The sequence below is a fragment of the Pempheris klunzingeri genome, chromosome 13 (assembly GCF_042242105.1).
Source record: "Pempheris klunzingeri isolate RE-2024b chromosome 13, fPemKlu1.hap1, whole genome shotgun sequence".
NCBI classification, from domain to species: Eukaryota; Metazoa; Chordata; class Actinopteri; order Acropomatiformes; family Pempheridae; genus Pempheris; species Pempheris klunzingeri.
Window position 1 is genome coordinate 25,476,701 of NC_092024.1, and position 19,141 is coordinate 25,495,841.

Below are 19,141 nucleotides of genomic sequence, written 5' to 3' on the forward strand. Positions count from 1 at the left end.
GTTTTGTTTTTCTTGGCATCAACGATCCTCCGTACGACCCCCCCACTCACACACTCACACACCAGAAATCCTCCGACTGAATAAATAAGATCCATTTTAATTATTTTACACAGAAAGAAAAACATTTCATTTTCTGTCCTGCTGTGATGTCACAAACTTTTTGGATTTTTTTGTTAGTTTTTACCAAAATAAAAGCTCTGATTTCATATAAAAAGGCCAAAAACTCACAGCAGGAAGTCAGAATTTTTTTTTTTTTTTTTTTTAAAGTCCTTTATGTTTTCTTAAAAAAAAATAAAAATAAAAAGAGAAAAAAGAAAAGTTTGCATAATGAGCTGTGCTGCTTCAGGAATCCGTTTCCTGCCCCCCCCAAAATAACCTGTCACTTTATTTTGAAATTAGGAAACGCACCAGAGGAAGGAAGGAGATTAAGGAAAGGAAGTGAAGGAAGTGAAGGAGGGCTTCGTGGCGGCTGAACGGCTGATTGGTTTGTTTGTCTCCTCAAACAGGAAGTCAGTCCATAGGTGGGGTGGGGGGCAGGGCTAAGCCCCCCCCTTATTTCCCATCATGCCCTCAGAGAGGGCAGGGTCTGAGCTCGGAGGGGGTGGGGCCGAGCCAAATGATGTGTGGGCGGGGCCTGGTGGGCGTGTCATCACCTGCACTCCACGGCAACGGTGTTCTGAGTGGGCGACGCCGAGGACGGACTCATCCCGGTGTCCGAGGAAGAGGAGGTGGACGCCGTCGTGTTGGACACTGAGACACAGAGACACAGAGACGGGTTCGTTAACGAGGAGTTAAGAAGCTAGAAAGCAGTAAAATCATCTTTAAATCATAAGCTAACAGGCTAACCTCTATGGGGGATTCCATCAGTAAGCTAACAGGCTAACCTCTATGGGGGATTCCATCAGTAAGCTAACAGGCTAACCTCTAGGGGGGATTCCATCAGTACGCTAACAGGCTAACCTCTATGGGGGATTCCATCAGTATGCTAACAGGCTAAGGGCCCAGAGAGCAGCCCAACGACAGCCTGGACAGACATTTAACAGATTGTAGTCGTGGTGAATGTTTACAGATCTTCCTAAGCGTCTGTGTTCATACAGCGGGCAGTGCTTTGCATCATGGGAGGTGGAAGGTGATGATGACTGGTCGATGGTTGGTTGTTTGCAGACAGACATTTTTCCACATCAGGACGTACTGACGGGGTAGTTTAAAGTCTCTGGCGGTTACCCAGCATGCTGTGCAGCTCCTACCTTCTCTCTCCTTCTTTTTTAGCCTCTTCCTGCGTCTGTCGATGGACGCCACCTCCGACTTCAAGGTCATGTAGTACTTCCTGATCTCCTGCAGCTTGTCCTGCAGGAAGGAGATCCTCTCTGTGCTCGACATGCTGTCCAGCTCATCTGGGGGGGTGAGGAGAGATGACAGGTAACATCACACCTGACCATAAGAGTTGAGCGTGTTTAAATAAAGTTAGACTGGCCCGTGTTCAGTGAGCGCGTTTAAATAAAGTTAGACTGGCCCGTGTTCAGTGAGCGCGTTTAAATAAAGTTAGACTGGCCCGTGTTCAGTGAGCGCGTTTAAATAAAGTTAGACTGGCCCGTGTTCAGTGAGCGTGTTTAAATAAAGTTAGACTGGCCCGTGTTCAGTGAGCGCGTTTAAATAAAGTTAGACTGGCCCGTGTTCAGTGAGCGTGTTTAAATAAAGTTAGACTGGCCCGTGTTCAGTGAGCGTGTTTAAATAAAGTTAGACTGGCCCGTGTTCAGTGAGCGCGTTTAAATAAAGTTGTATACCGAGCTGGAAGGTCCACTTGTACGTCCTCTGGGGGGAGAAGTTGTGTCTGTCTTTGTGGGAGGACGGAGACGACAGACCAGGACAGCGAGACTTCGGAGACTTCTGAGACACTCGAGACTGGTCCTCACTGTCACTGCTCTGACCTGGGGGGGGGGGGGGGGGGGTCAGTAATCAGCCATCAGACCTCAGATGTATTAAATGAATGAGACATCAGAATGGAAGAAGGTGTGAGGACCAGGAGACGAGCTAAAAAGTTCCAGTAAGTGGCCCTTTAGCTGACCCCCCCTTCCAGCTCACCTGCTCCGTTCTTGTCCACCTTCCCAGGTGTGTGCATTCGTTTCTGGTTGCGTTTTTGCTTCTTGGCTGTCGGGCTTGAGCTGCAGTCCATCACCCTCTTCTGACCTGGGGGGGTCAAAGGTGACACGGGTTACGCTCTACAACAAGCAACCAATCAGGATCCTCTGTTCAGTTGGGGCCGCCTACAGGAGGCCAGGTGATTCCTGGAACCCAGCGGTTAACCCAGCAATTAACCCAGCGGTTAACCCAGCAATTAACCCAGCGGTTAACCCAGCGGTTAACCCAGCAATTAACCCAGCGGTTAACCCAGCGGTTAACCCAGCGGTTAACCCAGCAATTAACCCAGCAATTAACCCAGCGGTTAACCCAGCGGTTAACCCAGCGGTTAACCCAGCGGTTAACCCAGCAATTAACCCAGCGGTTAACCCAGCGGTTAACCCAGCGGTTAACCCAGCAGTTAACCCAGCAGTTAACCCAGCAGTTAACCCAGCAATTAACCCAGCAATTAACCCAGCAATTAACCCAGCAGTTAACCCAGCAGTTAACCCAGCAGTTAACCCAGCAATTAACCCAGCAGTTAACCCAGCAATTAACCCAGCAATTAACCCAGCGGTTAACCCAGCGTTAACCCAGCAATTAACCCAGCGGTTAACCCAGCAATTAACCCAGCAGTTAACCCAGCAGTTAACCCAGCAGTTAACCCAGCAATTAACTCAGCAGTTAACTCAGCAGTTAACCCAGCGTTAACCCAGCAATTAACCCAGCGGTTAACCCAGCAATTAACCCAGCGGTTAACCCAGCAATTAACCCAGCAGTTAACCCAGCAGTTAACCCAGCAGTTAACCCAGCAGTTAACTCAGCAGTTAACTCAGCAGTTAACCCAGCGTTAACCCAGCGGTTAACCGTGGGTTAACCTCAGCTGTTCGATCCACACTGACCGTCTACCTGCTCTGGCTGAATGTGTGGTAGCGTTAGCTCAGCGCTAACAGGTGGGCTCACCTCTGTCCTTGGTCTCCTGCAGGCACAGGAGGGAGGTGGAGGAGGAGGAGGCGCTGCCATCAAAACCAGGGCTGGAGTCTCCATCCTGCTCCCCCCTCGCTGCTCCTCTCTCCTCCTCGACGGCGCTCCTGGCAGGGTGGAGGTCCTCGGGGCAGGGGGCCGAGCCGGGAGCGGCGGGCAGAAAGGGCCTGACCTGAGGCTGGGGCGGGTGGGGGGGGGCGGGGAGGGAAGCCTGGACGAGGGCAGGCAGGGGGGGCGGGGCTTGCTGCTGCTCCCTCATCATCAGGAGGAGGTGCTCTGGCGCTGGGGAGGAGGAAGGCTTTTCCTTCTCGTCGGGGTCGTCCAGGTCCACCTCGTGGCAGACGAGCGCCTCCGGGCCGATCTGGGGCTCCGCCTCCTCTGTGGGGGCGGGGCCCGGCACCTCCAGAGCAGGGGAAGGCGTCCCAGCATGCACCTCTGGCTGCTTCACAGCACCGCCCATCAGGCGCTCCTCTGACCCCCCCCCTGACGTCTCTTCCACTGGGCGGGGCCACACCTCTGCCTTCATCACCCCCTCGCCCTTCCTCTCAGGCTCCCCCTTCAGCAGAGGGGAGGGAAGGGTTTTGGGTGACGCTCCAGTGGCCATCTTGGACGGGGCGGGGGGAGTTTTGGGGGAGGCCGCATCCTCCTGCCTCCTGTCAGGGCGGGGCTTCTTGTCCACGGCCCTCTGCTCGGCCGCCTTGCGTTTCAGTGTTGAGTTCCTCCCCTCAGGTGACCCCCCCACCACCTCCTCCTCCCCCTCCCCCTCCTCCTCTGTGGCAGAGTCCGTGTCCGAGTCGTCAGCTGGAGACTCTGGGGGGAGGCGCGGGGGGGGGAGGCAGTGGAGGACCACCATGGGCTCCTCCTGTCTTTTCAGGACTCCGCGAGGAGGAGACGCCAGCATCGCCATGTGGGAGGGGCTGACGGCGGGGGCAAGGGTGCAGAGGGGGATTCTGGGGGGAGTTTCAGAGCCCGTCTCCCTGACGGGAGCCCTGCGACTTTTGACCCTGGGGGAGGACATAGGGGTGGACCTGCTGTCGTCATCCTCAGCGGGGGCGGGCTGAGGTGACGACACCTGCGGCGGCTTCTCTGGAGACTGGTTGTGTTTGTCAGTGGTGGCGTTGGGAGACATTTTGTTGATCTTGTCGGGCAGGGGGGGCGTCCTACTGGGGGACGTCTTGGTAAGCACTTCCTGTCCAGGAGACATCTTGTTTTTGTCTTGGACAGACGCCGTCTTGGACACGCACTCCTGCAGCGGAGACATTTTATTCTCCAGGTGAACGGGCAACATGGCGGTCTCCACCACAGGCTCCTCCCCCCGCTCTGCAGCCTCCTTCTCTGATTGGCTCAGGAGTTTGTCAGTTTTTTCCTGAGTCATGCTGGGACACGGCAGTGCAGTGGCGGCAGGCGGCTGACCCACTGCCACTGTGGTGACCATGTTATCGCCGTTAGCGGCGGTTGTGACATCACCGTCCTCTCTCGTCTCCTCTGGCTCCTCCCCCCTCTGCTGCTCCTGCCTCTGCTCCTCCTGGAAGGGAGGGGCTTCACTCCTCCCTCGCCACGGCGACAGCTTTTTGTCATGCAGGTCTTCTGATTCGCTGTCCTCTGATGAGTTCCCAGACTCCTCTGCAGGAAGACAGATTGATCAGTCAGACGGTCAGGTGACAGGAAACAGGAAACAGGAAGTAGAGTCGTTCTCACCATTGGATGCTCGGTCCGAGTCATACAGGCCCGACGTTCTCCGGGTTCTCCTACGAGGAGTGTCTGCACAGAGGAGATGTCGTCAGAGGACGGACACGGACACGGACACGGACACGGACACGGACACGGACACGGACACGGACATGGACACACACACACGGACACACACACACACACACACACACACACACGTCAGCTGACAGCTGGGTTGTGAGCGTGCTCAGTGCGTCTCTTACTGTCTCCGTTGGCCATGGTGGACGGTGTTTCCGTCCTGCTCTTGCCGTTGGACCGGCCCTCACTGCTGGGGGTCTTTGACACGCTGCGCCCCGTTGATCCGGTGGGTGTGGTCCTGATCTGAGGACGACCTCGCTTTGCTCCCGTAGGCTTCACCACCGCCGACGGCGTCTTGTCGTCATCTTTGTCCCGGTCCTTCTCCGACTCGTCCTTCTCTTTGTTCTGAGGAGACAGACGGAGACGTCAGGACGCCACGCAGCGGCAAATGTGCTCCGGCGGCGGCGGCCATGTTGTCCACCATCCGAATCTGCTGCTGCGGCTCCCTGACGACAGGCAACGTCTCCAAGGAGACACAGACCTGCTGCTGACCCCCCCTCAGCCTGGTCAACACCGTTTAAGGTGGTAACCAAGACGGCCTATAAGGGTTAACATACCTGGGCGATGATGTCACACAAGGCCCCGCCCACCCTCTCTCTGATTGGCTTCGGTCAGACAGCCAAGAGGTCACTTGACCCTGTGAGCTCACCTTCACCTTCTTCCTGTGTCTCTTCTTTGTTCCCTTCTCCACGGGCCAGATGATCCTGTCGGCCTTCACCCACTCGTCGTACCTGTGGATCACACACACCTGCGTTAGGACGGACTCCCCCCTCCCCCCTCAGACACTGGGAGAGCGTCGTCTTCCTCACCTGACGTTCCAGCCGTAGTAGTGGACCAGGTAGAACTGCTCGCCATTGTCCACGTCTGTCTTCTTGATGTGAGCCTCGTAGATTTTCTGAGTCTTCCCTCGGCCGTACTTCACCCTGACCTTCGTCCCCGCCAACGAGTCCTCGTCCTCCTCACCCTCACTCCTGACACACAGAGACACACACAGACACACACACACAGACACACAGACACACAGAGACACACACACACACACACAGACACACACAGAGACACACACAGAGACACACACACACACACAGACACACACAGAGACACACACAGACACACACAGACACACACAGACACACACACACACACACAGAGACACACAGACACACACACAGAGACACACACACACACACAGACACACACAGAGACACACACAGACACACACAGACACACACAGACACACACACACACACACAGAGACACACAGACACACACACACACACACAGAGACACACAGACACACACAGAGACACACACACAGACACACACAGAGACACACAGAGACACACACAGACACACACAGAGACACACACAGACACACAGAGACACACACACACACACACACAGACACACACAGACACACACAGACACACACAGACACACACACACACACACAGAGACACACAGACACACACAGAGACACACAGACACACACACACACACACAGACACACACAGACACACAGACACACACACAGACACACACAGACACACACAGACACACACAGACACACACAGAGACACACAGAGACACACACAGAGACACACACAGACACACACACAGAGACACACACAGACACACACAGAGACACACAGAGACACACACAGACACACACACAGACACACACAGACACACACAGACACACACAGACACACACACAGACACACACAGACACACACAGACACACACAGACACACACAGAGACACACAGACACACACAGAGACACACACACAGACACACACAGACACACACAGACACACACAGAGACACACAGAGACACACAGAGACACACACAGAGACACACACAGAGACACACACAGACACACACAGAGACACACAGAGACACACACAGAGACACACACAGAGACACACACAGACACACACAGAGACACACACAGAGACACACACAGACACACACACAGACACACACACAGACACACACAGACACACACAGACACACACAGACACACACAGACACACACACACACACACACACACACACACACACACACACACACACACACACACACACACACAGAGAGCTGAGTTTTGTCCTGACAGCTTCAGGTACAGTCAGTGTGCTACCTACAGCAGGTGGGGGTTGGCACGCCCCCCCAGTTTGAACAAGCAGGCGAGAGTCCCTTTCACCATGAATACATTAAATCACCTGCTTCAAAGCCAGCAGACTCCTTTCACCGCCTCCATCAGGTCCATTTGGATCCAACATGTCCCCTCACGATCAGGGCGGTGGGAGCTCAGGAACAGTGATGGAGTCTGGAGGCTTTGAAGAGAGCGATAGAGCTCCAGCTCCCCATCAGAAAGAGCTGTTTGATGCTCAAAGCTAGTGAGAATATTCTAAATGCAGCGTCCACTTAAAGCGATGTTGATGTTTTCAGGTGTGCTGAAGGAAGCACAGCACCCTCCTGACACGGACTGTCCCTTTAACCTGAAGATCAGTCCTGACGGCCACATAATGAACCAACGGGAGATTTTCACACGTGTGTGTAGACGTTTCAGTCTCACCTGTCTCCTCTCCTCCTCTCTACCTCTTCTTCCTCCTCTTCCTCCTCCTCCTCCTCCTCATCATCCTCGTCATCCTCGTCATCCTCAGAGCCTCTCTCCGAGTCATCCATTCTTCTGTTGCTGCGTCTCCTCACCTCCCTCTGCTCCTCGCAGATATCTCCTCCTCCTCCTGTCTTCTCTGGCCCAGAGGAGGACTCCCTCTCTGCCTTCACCTGACTCCCCACACACCTCCTCCTCCCCTAAACACACAAAACTATTTAAACTACATTCAGAATATTTCCTCAACAGTCCTGCTGCCCTCTTTTCCTTCTCTCTTCAAAGCCACCAGACTCCATTCACAGAAACGGTCGTTTTAGCTCTCAGAACACAGGAGCTGCTGATCTGCTGCTGCCTCCATCAGGTAGCTAGTTTGGTGTTTTAAAGACTTAGCTTAACTAAAACTACCATGTTTGTCAATGAAGTCTGGCAGCTTTGACAGGAGGGCGCTAACAGAAGAGACAGGTGTGTCTGACAGCAAGCTAAAGCAGTGAACACATTTTAAATACAGTAAACACTTTAACGGGCTAAAAACATCAGGTTAACATTTTTTAGATGTCTCACCCTCGGGGACGTCTGTCGCTCCTTCACTTCCTCCTTGTCACTCTCGCTCTCTGACCCCACCTCCTCCCTCTTGTTATCGACAGGCTCCGCCTTCAGCGGTGGCGTGGAGGGCTGTATAGGCGCCGTCTGCTTCTGATTGGCCAGTGTGGGTGGAAGGCGGGGGTTGTTGTGATGGATGGTCCTGAAGGTGATGCAGGCGGAGCGGCAGAACTCCTCAAAGCCGTACAGGTACCTGATGGCACAAACAACACCGTCAGCACACCAGTGGGCTGATGGGGAACGGACCCAGTCAGAAGGTAATTAAAGATTACTCATGGTTAATGTGTTTGGATCTGAAGTAACCAAAGCCCAAAGTGTCTCAGTCACACACACACACTGATGGAGCAGCAGCTCTAAAATCCCTGTTTTAGTGAATGTAGTCTGGTGTGTGTGCAGAGAGCCATAGAACGGCTGTTCGTGGTTAAACCAAAAGGATCTTCCAGGTCGCAGTGGGTCCCCGATAAAATGCGTGTTTAAAAATATCAGTGATTTATCAGTGATGCTGTGTGGACCTACGACTTCTTAGAGAGAGAAAGTATCTGTCAATTCTCTTATATTATCGACCCCTATTACAAACACAGTATTCTTACTTCCTGTAGGCCGTCTTCACGTTGTAGGACGCAGCAGAGTTCAGGACGGGGATCCCCAGATCCATGTAGACCTGCTTCCACACGGTCCCAGACTCAATCTACAACACACAAGGGGGGGGTCATATGTAGCAGTCTGGCAGACAGGCAGGCAGACAGGCAGACAGGCATGCAGGCAGGCAGGCAGACAGGCAGACAGGCAGGCAGACCTCACCTTGTGGCAGCCTCCCAGGTGATAGACCAGTCTGAAGAGCTTGAACAGGTTCAGGTCCTTATAACCCAACACTGGAGGCTTGTTGATGGGAGTCCCTGACGGACACACAGACACCAGTAATGTTAGAACACACCAGCAGAGTCTTCCAATCACAAATCAATACATGAGAAACGTCCCCTACTTTACCTCTGTTAGGACTAGTCATGCAGTCAGTTAAGACCATTGTACCCCCATAAACCAACCAGACTCCATTCACAAAAACAGTAATTCTACCACACAGGCCACAGGAGCTGGTCTACTGCTGCCTTCAGGGTCAGGGTTAACCAGTCTAACCAACCAGAGTAACCAGTCTAACCAACCAGAGTAACCAGTCTGACCAACCAGAGTAACCGGTCTAACCAGTCAGTGTAACCAGTCTGACCAGCAAGAATAACCGGTCTAACCAGTCAGTGTAAGCGGTCTGACCAGTCAGTGTAACCAGTCTGACCAACCAGAGTAACCAGTCTGACCAACCAGAGTAACCAGTCTAACCAGTCAGTGTAACCAGTCTGACCAGCAAGAATAACCGGTCTAACCAGTCAGTGTAACCGGTCTGACCAGTCAGTGTAACCAGTCTGACCAACCAGAGTAACCAGTCTAACCAGTCAGTGTAACCAGTCTAACCAGTCAGTGTAACCAGTCTGACCAACCAGAGTAACCGGTCTGACCAGCCAGAGTAACCGGTCTGACCAACCAGTGTAACCAGTATGACCAACCAGTCTGACCAACCAGAGTAACCAGTCAGTGTAACCAGTATGACCAACCAGTCTGACCAACCAGAGTAACCAGTCAGTGTAACCAGTCTAACCAACCAGAGTAACCGGTCTGACCAGCCAGTGTAACCAGTCTAACCAGTCAGTGTAACCAGTCTAACCAACCAGAGTAACCAGTCTGACCAGCCAGAGTAACCAGTCAGTGTAACCAGTCTAACCGGTCTGACCAGCCAGAGTAACCGGTCTGACCAACCAGTGTAACCGGTCTGACCAACCAGAGTAACCAGTCTAACCAGTCAGTGTAACCAGTCTAACCAACCAGAGTAACCAGTCTGACCAGCCAGAGTAACCGGTCTGACCAGCCAGAGTAACCAGTCTGACCAACCAGAGTAACCAGTCAGTGTAACCAGTCTAACCAGTCAGTGTAACCAGTCAGAGTAACCAGTCTGACCAACCAGAGTAACCGGTCTAACCAGTCAGTGTAACCAGTCAGAGTAACCGGTCTGACCAACCAGGGTAACCAGTCTGACCAGCCAGAGTAACCGGTCAGAGTAACCAGTCTAACCAGCCAGAGTAACCAGTCTGACCAACCAGAGTAACCAGTCAGAGTAACCAGTCTGACCAACCAGAGTAACCAGTCAGAGTAACCAGTCTAACCAGCCAGAGTAACCAGTCTGACCAACCAGAGTAACTGGTCAGTGTTACCAGTCTGACCAGCCAGAGTAACCAGTCAGTGTAACCAGTCTAACCAGCCAGAGTAACCAGTCAGTGTAACCAGTCTAACCAGCCAGAGTAACCAGACTGACCTCTGTCCTCCATGAACTTGTAGAGCTGCTGCAGGAAGTGGTCTCTCTCCTCTGGATCCGGCTCCTCCTCTGGCTGGATGGACACAAAGACAGGACAGGTGAGTGTCCGACCCCCCAGCACCTGGTGTCACCTGGTGTCACCTGGTGTCACACTCACCTCCTCTTTTATACGTTTCTTCTTTTTCTTGACGTCTTCGTCGTCCTCTTCGTCTTCATCGCTCTCCTTCTCTTCTTCATCATCCTCATCGTCACTAGAGGACGAGTCCAGGATCTGACTCAGGTCCATCTTCCACACCTCTGGAACCTCCCTGCTCCTCAGGAACACCTGGGCTGCCTCAAAGCCTGCAGCAGGAGGAGGAAAGAAGAAGAACGAGTTAAACATTTGCAGGAGAAACACGTTAAGCTGTGACGGGTGAGTGGGGGCCCTGGTGCATTGTGGGAGTGTCTCACCTCTCCTGTTGGAGAACTCAGACTTGGCGTTGCCGAGGGTGTTGGCGGTGTGGACGTGTCTCCTCGCCACTGTGTAGCTGCAGGAAACAGGAAGCGGGAAACGTGAGACACAGCTGATCGGTCACTGATCACAGATCAATACTGAGGAAATCGACGTGAACTCACAACTTGGAGTCGCTGAAGGCTCTGACCAGACACTGGTCCTTCTTCACCACCAGCTCCTCGTTACAGCTGGGAGACACCACCTGGACACACACACACACCACACAGCCAATCACACCACCTCACAATCCGTATTGTTCTGTTGTCATGTATGTGTGTGTGTGTCCCTGACCGTGTGTGTATCCGTAGGTCTCAGTGCCTCAGGTGTGTGTGTCAGGTGTGTGTTTACCAGAGCCAGGTACCAGCTGCTGGGTTCCTCCTCGTCCTCGATGCTGCAGACTTTCCCCAGCAGCTCATCATTGAGCCTTCGCCTGTCGTCCTCCTCGTCCTCACTGGACGAAGACTCGTTCTCCTCATCGGCCCTGAGACGGGCAGACAGACAGACGGGTGAGACAGGAAGTGGCTCCATGGGACCAGCGGGTCTTCATGTTGGGAGGTGAGGGTGGACCCACATCTGGTCCCCCAGACCCCCCCCTCTGTCTGTCTGTCCACATCATGGTCAATAAAGTTGAGCGACGGGAAACTCACACAGCCTGGGACGAGCGCCGCCCGCCACGGTTTGACTTCTTTCCGATGACCGGAGTGCCGAAGTGCTCCGGGTTCGTCAGTGGCAGCTGGTCCAGCGTCTGGGGGGGTGGGGGGGCATGTTAGTGGAGGGACACGGCTCACTAACTCTGGTGGAAGGATACAGGCCTGAGAAGTAGTCCCTCCTGAGTAACACTCACCTCGCTCTCTGCAAAGTGTCTCTCTCCCTTCAGACACAGGGACGTACGACGGAGAGTCTTCTCATCGCCGTCATCAAACACTGCAACACACACACACACACACACACACACACACACATTACACTTTGACCGGTGAAACCTGCCAATCAGAGCAAGGGGGCGGGACTAACCCCTCACTCAGGAAGTACAGTTTGTTTCAATTCTTTTCCTCTCTGAAATAAAACCCAACAGCAGAGGAAGAGGAGGAGCAGGAGCTGATTGGCTGCAGTGAGCGCTGACAGTAAACTTAGCATGTTAGCTAAGTTAGCATGTTAGCTTTTATTTTGAAAACTGAGCAGATTCTGTTGCCTTTAAAGGGTCATTTCACAGAGTTTCTAGTGGTAGAGGGGGTCATGTGATCAGACTTTGAGCTCACGGTGGCTAACCGTGTAAAAACCAAACCGCCATGACAGCTGACAGCTGACAGCTGACAGCGTTGGCGTGGAGGAGACACTCACCCACGGTGTAGAGGCTGGCGTCCGTCAGCTTACTGATGATGGCCTCGCTGGACAGACCCTCGTTAGTCCTCACCTCCACGGTGGAGCCCACCTGAGGGACGGACACAACAGGACGCTCAGCTGTGTCTCTCTTTAAGGGACAGGGACTCATCATCATCATCATCATCATCATCATCATCATGGTGCTCTTACCCTCAGCGGTCCTTTAACCTGGTCGTCCTGCACCACCTGGGACGTGCTCTCCCCTTTCAGAGTCACCTGCAGACACACACACACACACCAGGGGGGTGAAGGCTCCACATGTACCAGCAGATTAAGTTCAACTTTTCATTAGATTTCAGGCTAAGAGAACCTCCGTCCAGGGGGGTGGAGAACCTTCCTGATACTGGTCAGCTGTCTGCTGAACCTGCTGCTTAGTTCTTCACCAGCAACATGTTCCACAGTCTTCGTCCTTCCTGCTGTTCACATGCTGAATGTGTGATGAAAACATGGAGCCAGACTCTGAAACACTGGAGGTCAACGGCGCCCTGGAGAGGAGGGGTTAGTCGTGGGGGAAGTAGACCACACACCCTGGACTGTTAGCAGGTTAGCAACCAGCTAGCTGCTCTACGCCGTCCACACGGCCGCTACGGTGGCCATGAGGGGCCAAAGCTGGAGGAGGACAAATAGCAAAAACCTTCCACAGTACATCCGCTCCAGCAGCGGCCCACGTGGGTTCGAAGTCAACTCTGAACGGACTTCAATGATCAATGATCGTCAGTGATACTGAAGGCCCCCCCCTTTTTCTGGGATGAAGGTGGGCGGTCACTAAAGGAGACACCAGGACAAACGAAGAGCTGCACAGTCTCTGAAGGACCAGTGTGAGCTCAGAGGAGCGTCCTCAGCAACACACTCGCTCATGTGACACGTTTCAGGTTCTGCCATTTCCACCAATCAGGAGCCGATCAGATCCCCTCAGGGTCGTCTGAACACGGCTTCAGTGGAGGGAACACACACACACAGTTCACGCGAGAATGCCTCGACTTCTTCCCGATTCTGAATCCACAGACTGTCGAATGAACGAGATCTTCTATTACAACAGATGTGTCACTACAGGGTGTCAGGTCTGAACTGGTCTCCGCTTCCTGTCTGCTGAGTGGGCGTGGTCTCCTGACACGGGTACGGGAAGTCACTGTCTATATTGCAGACGTTCTATCTGATGAGCCGGAGGCCTGCTGAGGACGCTCCGTCCCTCTGACCATGACACTGAGTGGACGTGTGGGAGCCTCAGTGAGTGCGCTCAGGTGCAGCCCTGGACTTGCTGCTGGTCTTACCTTGACCTTCACCATGCGCTTCACCGTCTTGATCTTGGCCTCGCAGAAGGCTCCTCTGTATTTGGCACTGACATCAGTCCCCACTGTCAGGTAGGCAGGCTCGTCTGCTGCCTGGAACACACACACACACACACACTCAGTAACACCAAGACACACTCACACTCCCAACATGCACTGCAGTACACAGCTGAGGAACTGCACATTGGTCATTTATGGACTGCTGCTCTCATTTCACAGCCCTCATCATAGTTAGCTGCTAGCTTTAGCAGCTAGCGTTAGCCTGGTGACAGCAGGCCAGCTAACGCTGCTGAGGTCCAACTGTGAAGATCACTTCCCTGAACTGAAGTAGTTAGTTTGAGGTTAAACTGATGTACACCTGCAGACAGTTACCCATGGTCCCTCACTGTCAGGTCACATGACATCTGACATGTTTCAGTAGAGAAACAAGTTTCCAGCAGTGTGAAAGAGAAGCGTCTCCAGTTTAAAGGTCACAAGCTGATGAGGACATGGGGGGGGGGGCAGGGTCGGATCAAGTGGGACTAAATGTACTTTTGGGAAGCTTCACATCAATTTTCATTATCAGTTCATCTGAAGAGTCTGTGTTTTTACAGAGAAGCTCACTGTTCTTGATGAAATGATTAACAAGTTAGTAAGAGTCACTCCACTGTTTCTACCCATGATCCTCTCTGTCCACATCCTGGTGTCTGAGTGACTGGTGGGTAGTAAAAGTGTTGGAACTGGTCCAGTAGATCACCTCAGCCAGCAGACACCAAACGGGCTGCAATGGCTGCAACGTGATCCTTTGGGACAACTGCACCTGATCACAGTAGGTCCACTAAAAGAGCTTGTTTGATCCACTGACAGGCTCAGAGTGTTATTCTAAGTGTGTGACAGCATCATGGAAAGGATCCCTACAGAGAGAGACCTGGAAGATCCTTTTGGTTTAACCACAAACAGCACACACACCAGACTACATTCACTAAAACAGGGATTTTAGAGCTGCTGCTCCATCAGTCAGTGTGTGTGTGGTTTTTTTAAAGGGTCAGTTTGGATCCAACACAGTATTCAGTCTGATGGGTTGGAGAAGAATGGCTGTTTGTGGTTAAACCATCATATCTCACATTGCAGCCTGTTTGGTGGCTGCTGGCTGAGGTGATCTCCTGGACCAGTTCCAACACTTTTACTACAGACACCAGGATGTGGACCCAGGGGTAGAAACAGCAGTGGCCCTTTAGAGCAGCTGCTGGCAGATAACAAACAGGTTAATAAACTCCTGGTGAGAGGATTCTGAGTGTGATGAACACCAGACTGAGCAGTGTAACGCTGGCTGGGCACGGACGAGTGTCTGAGCTGGTCCAGGACCATCAGAGCCCAGTCTGCGCACACGGAGCTCACCTTCATCTTCCGGTTATTTGAGGAAGTCCAGCTCGAAAGATCCGGATCACTGAAAGACACAAACAGGACGGCTGGTGGTTAAAGTGGTCACACATCAGAGGACAGGGTGTCAAACTGTCCTCGGGGGGTTCATTCATGCTAAGCTAACTGACTAGCCACTCACTTCGGTTAGCCCCCCCCCCCCCCCCCCCCCCCAGATCACATCAATATGTGGCACAAACAGCTAACACTAACTTAGCTAGCACCGTTTACTCAGCTGGAGCCTGGCTCTCAGCGGGCTGGAGGTTCGGTTTCAGCGGGTCTGAGGCGGACCTCGGGCGGCTGCGGATCCGGACGAGCAGCGCGGTCCTTCCCGCTCCGCTCGCTCTGAGTCACGTCGCCATCACAGCTCGCCATGTCAGCTCTGCTAGCTCAGCTAACTTTACCCCCCCACACCGCCGCCTGCTAGCGACCTGCTGCTGGGGGAGACACCCGGCCACACGCCGCCGAGTCCCAACACGGACAAAGTCCAAACAACGGCGGTTCGCCGCGGGGAGAGTGAGCCCCGAGCGGTGCTCGGCTAAATTTAGCTAGTTGGCTAACTAGCGACTCAACTAGCTAGTTTGAGGATCATATGGCGATTTAAACCGTGCGGTAGCAGCGGAGCGGCTCCACCAGCGGCCACATTAGCTCCGTTTTCAGGCTGAACTAAGTTTGTAACGAACCGGCCGGGACTCGGTGACATTCGACGGAACCGAAACTGTTGTGGATTTATTTATTTAATAAGCGGCTGTTCCACAAAGAGGCGCAGGAGCTTCACATTTCTTCACTGCAAAAACAAGCCGACTGCCGCTGCCATTCAGTCCGGGCTGCTCGGTACAACCGCGACCTATCGGGACCCTCCCGGCCTCTCTGGCGACATCCGCCCGCCTCCCTGCCCCCGACCCGCCGGAGGTTTTACCCGTGACAAGTTCTAGTCCGGTTCGGAGCAGAATAAGGAGGTTTTATACTTACATACGCGCCGCGGCCGCTTCGCCTCTCGCTCGGTTTGCAAAGCGATACACGAACAACAAGCTGTTGAGCCCCGAGCTCTGTTTCCTGACACGCGATTGGCTGCGGTGACAGCGGTGGTGGTAACGGAGAAATGCGATTGGTCAAACGATTCCTCGGTTTTGATAGGACATACCGCTTCTGGCGTCTCTGTTGGTCGATACAAACGCGGCGCCACCAGGGAAATGACGGCATCTGCTGGGTGATTGTCCAATCAGAGGTGAGTTCAGAAGAAAAACCCGCCAGTGGACATCACCATTGGCCTCGCGCACTTTGTTCTCGGCAGTGCCGCGCTGCTATTGGCTGAGCGGACTTCCTTGTCTGTACCGACACTGTAGGAAGCCCCGCCCCGATACGTGCTGGAGCTCTTCACACCAAACCCCATTCAAAAATCTTAATATTTAATAGTATTGACTTGTTTACCGACAAGGCTGTGTAAGTGGAGGCCGAAAACGCGACCCACTTAAGAAACTATTAGACATTATGACATAACAGCTCACAAAGAACCCGTTGATTTACTCAAAATCATAACAAGCACACCGGGTCTCGTGCTTTACCACCGATCGCTGCGAACGCAGCTGAACCTGCCTCACCGGAAAGAGAGCTGAAATACTGCACTAAAGTTCAGTCTGTCTTTATATACGCGATGCTTGCTGAGGGACAATCATGCCGAACCTAAGAGGCGTTATTATGACTTCATTAAATGGTCTCATTTTTGTTCTGTCACGCCAATAACTCGCTGATGGCCTCTGTAAATACTTAGTGAAGGCTTTTTTAAATGAAGTTTGACGATGCGGTTTCCAAGTGAGACAACGTCACGTATGAGGGACTGGGCTGGACCTGACTCCACAACAAACCCTCCACTGAACTTTTGACAGCACAAACAGGGAAGAGCCCGAGAGAAGCCTGAGGACGGAGGTCAGACAGTAAACACACACCGAAGAGGAGGATCACGGGAAACGCCGTCGGTTTAGCTCGAGGACAGGCTGTTTGTGGCGCCGTTTGTAAAGAGCCCGAGTGGGCGGGGCCACCGGCGCCTTTACGTAACAGGAAGAGAGTGACGACAGAGCCATAAATGTCCTCTTCCGGTGTGAGAAAGTGGAGGTTAAACTGCAGGAGGGAGCCGTGATGTCACAGTCACACTGTCACACACAGTCACACTGTCACATACACACAGTCACACTGTCACACACAGTCACACTGTCACACTGTCACACACACACAGTCTGAACTGAGTGACTGTGTCTTGCTGGCCCCTGATGGTCATCATGGCTTCACTGAAGAATCACAAACAACTTTTTCTTCAACTGGTTTTATTTTCAAACCAAAAACAACAACAACAGTCAGGAGCTACAAAACATAAAAAACAGGGGGGGGGGGGCTGAGAGACTACATGTTGTCTTCATCAGAGTCATCCTCCTCCTCCAGAGAGTCCTGGAACACACACACACACCAGGGTCAGACTGAGGCTGTGTGTGTCTGTGAGTGTGAGTGTGAGTGTGAGGAGAGAGAGAGTGAGACAGAGAGAGAGAGAGAGAGACAGAGAGAGAGAGAGACAGAGAGAGAGAGAGACAGAGAGAGAGACAGAGAGAGAGACAGAGAGACAGAGAGAGAGAGAGAGAGAGAGAGAGAGAGAGAGAGACAGAGAGAGAGACAGAGAGAGAGACAGAGAGAGAGACAGAGAGACAGAGAGAGAGAGAGAGAGAGAGAGAGAGAGAGAGACAGAGAGAGTCACCTTGGCGTATTTCTCAGCCTCCTCTCGGACGTCTTTGGGTACCAACATGTGTCGCCCGTTTGTCACTGAGAAAGGAGACACACAGGTGAGTCAGACGTGTTGCCATGGCAACCCAGCCTCAGCGGGAGGAGGCAGAGCTTCCTGGCTGTGATGAACAGTGTCTACCTGCTCAGGTGTTGTCAGGCTGGGTCCTTGCTGTCGTCTGATCAGTAGGAAAAGAGAGTGTGTGTGTGTGTGTGTGTGTGTGTGTGTGTGTGTGTGTGTGTGTGTGTGTGGTGACTTGTGGAGCTCAGTGATTGGTCAGACAGCCAAAGATGTGACATCACAGGAGCTCAGCCAGTGAGCGAAACCTTCCAGACTCATCATCCCGTGAACAACCGAGCCAGTTGGTTTGTGAGCAGGTGAAACAGGAAGTAGAGCAGAGACAACAGCAGAAGAAGAAAAGCAGAGTGCTGATTGGTTGGGTTCTTACCTTCTCCGACCCAGCTGAGCTCCAGCTCAAACGCTTTGTCCTTCACCTCGTCGTGAACGATGTAGATTCTGACAGACAGCAGAGAGTCGTTAGAGCTCATTAAAGGAGAACTCCGCACTGTTTAAACCTGCTCCTGTAAATATTCTGGTGTCTAAATGACTGGTAGGTACAAAATGTCTTGTTGGTCCAGCTCTCTTCATACACACCAGACTCCATTGACGAAAACAGTCATTTTACATGGTGGGTGACAGTCTACCACTGCCTCCATCGGTTAGGTTGTTTGTGTAATTGTCGGTGAAACAGATACCACGTTGGAGCTAAGCTAATCCTCTTAAACACCAAAGTCACACAACAACACCGACACACTAACTGAAGGAGGCAGCAGCAGACCAGCAGCTCCTGTGTGCTGTGAGTAAAATCCCTGTTTTAGTCAATGGAGTCTTGTGGGCACAAAGGGAGAAAAAAATTAAGTAAATTTAGAATTAGAAAAATGATCAGTTTGAGTGTCAACAAGTTCATATGTTTTCTAAGTAAACATCAGAACACACCTGTAGCCGTCAGGGGGCGCTCTTAGCCACTAAACTCTCAGTACTTACATGAAAAATTAATGTACTAAGAATCTGTTCCCTCCTGTTCTCAAAATACTGTTTACTTCCTGTTTTCTGATCAGTTACTAAAACAGGAAGTGACTACATCTCAAACCTGAACTGGTCTAGAAACCAGTAATCTAATCCCAACACAAACATCAGTGGCTTCAGGTTTAGTTTCCTTCCTGAGGTCATCACCAGTTTTTAGTGAAAGATGTTAAAAACAAACCTGTAACTTTCAGTGTTTACACACAGAATTAGTGTGAAACTCATCAACCAAACCAAC

At 52.5% G+C, this 19,141-nt stretch overlaps 2 protein-coding genes and 1 non-coding gene across 5 annotated transcripts in view; all 3 read right to left on the bottom strand.

Annotated features, from left to right (window-relative positions):
- Nucleotides 1-485: 485 nt before the first annotated feature.
- On the bottom strand, nucleotides 486-16,064 carry arid4a (AT-rich interactive domain 4A). 3 transcript variants are annotated; one of them, XM_070841809.1, is made up of 26 exons: nucleotides 16,026-16,064; nucleotides 15,033-15,081; nucleotides 13,638-13,748; nucleotides 12,517-12,582; nucleotides 12,325-12,415; nucleotides 11,828-11,907; nucleotides 11,631-11,728; nucleotides 11,332-11,464; nucleotides 11,106-11,185; nucleotides 10,941-11,017; nucleotides 10,648-10,832; nucleotides 10,491-10,563; nucleotides 8,933-9,027; nucleotides 8,722-8,819; nucleotides 8,093-8,324; nucleotides 7,493-7,731; nucleotides 5,721-5,882; nucleotides 5,561-5,642; nucleotides 5,037-5,256; nucleotides 4,801-4,863; nucleotides 3,082-4,725; nucleotides 2,083-2,187; nucleotides 1,785-1,928; nucleotides 1,248-1,394; nucleotides 630-750; nucleotides 486-597 (listed from the first exon to the last, which is right to left on the bottom strand). In XM_070841809.1, the coding sequence occupies exons 2-25, from the start codon at nucleotides 15,036-15,038 to the stop codon at nucleotides 650-652; spliced, it is 4,332 nt and encodes a 1,443-aa protein (XP_070697910.1). In that variant the 5' UTR covers nucleotides 15,039-15,081; nucleotides 16,026-16,064; the 3' UTR covers nucleotides 486-597; nucleotides 630-649. The 3 variants fall into 3 exon arrangements, with proteins under 3 accessions (XP_070697910.1, XP_070697911.1, XP_070697908.1); XM_070841810.1 differs by having other exon boundaries at nucleotides 486-750; nucleotides 5,721-5,879; XM_070841807.1 differs by having other exon boundaries at nucleotides 486-750.
- A 1,293-nt stretch (nucleotides 16,065-17,357) lies between these two features.
- psma3 (proteasome 20S subunit alpha 3) overlaps nucleotides 17,358-19,141 on the bottom strand; it is a 7,080-nt gene continuing 5,296 nt past the window's right edge. Inside the window, exons 9-11 of the mRNA XM_070842809.1 lie at nucleotides 18,269-18,336; nucleotides 17,797-17,861; nucleotides 17,358-17,495 (exon numbers count right to left, since the gene is read on the bottom strand). Coding sequence (XP_070698910.1) covers nucleotides 17,451-17,495; nucleotides 17,797-17,861; nucleotides 18,269-18,336 — 178 coding nt within the window. The 3' untranslated portion in view covers nucleotides 17,358-17,450. The remainder of the gene's footprint in view (nucleotides 17,496-17,796; nucleotides 17,862-18,268; nucleotides 18,337-19,141) is intronic.
- Nucleotides 18,093-18,167, bottom strand: LOC139212528 (small nucleolar RNA SNORD53/SNORD92). The gene has a single exon (XR_011585345.1). It is a non-coding gene; the product is annotated as a small nucleolar RNA SNORD53/SNORD92 (small nucleolar RNA).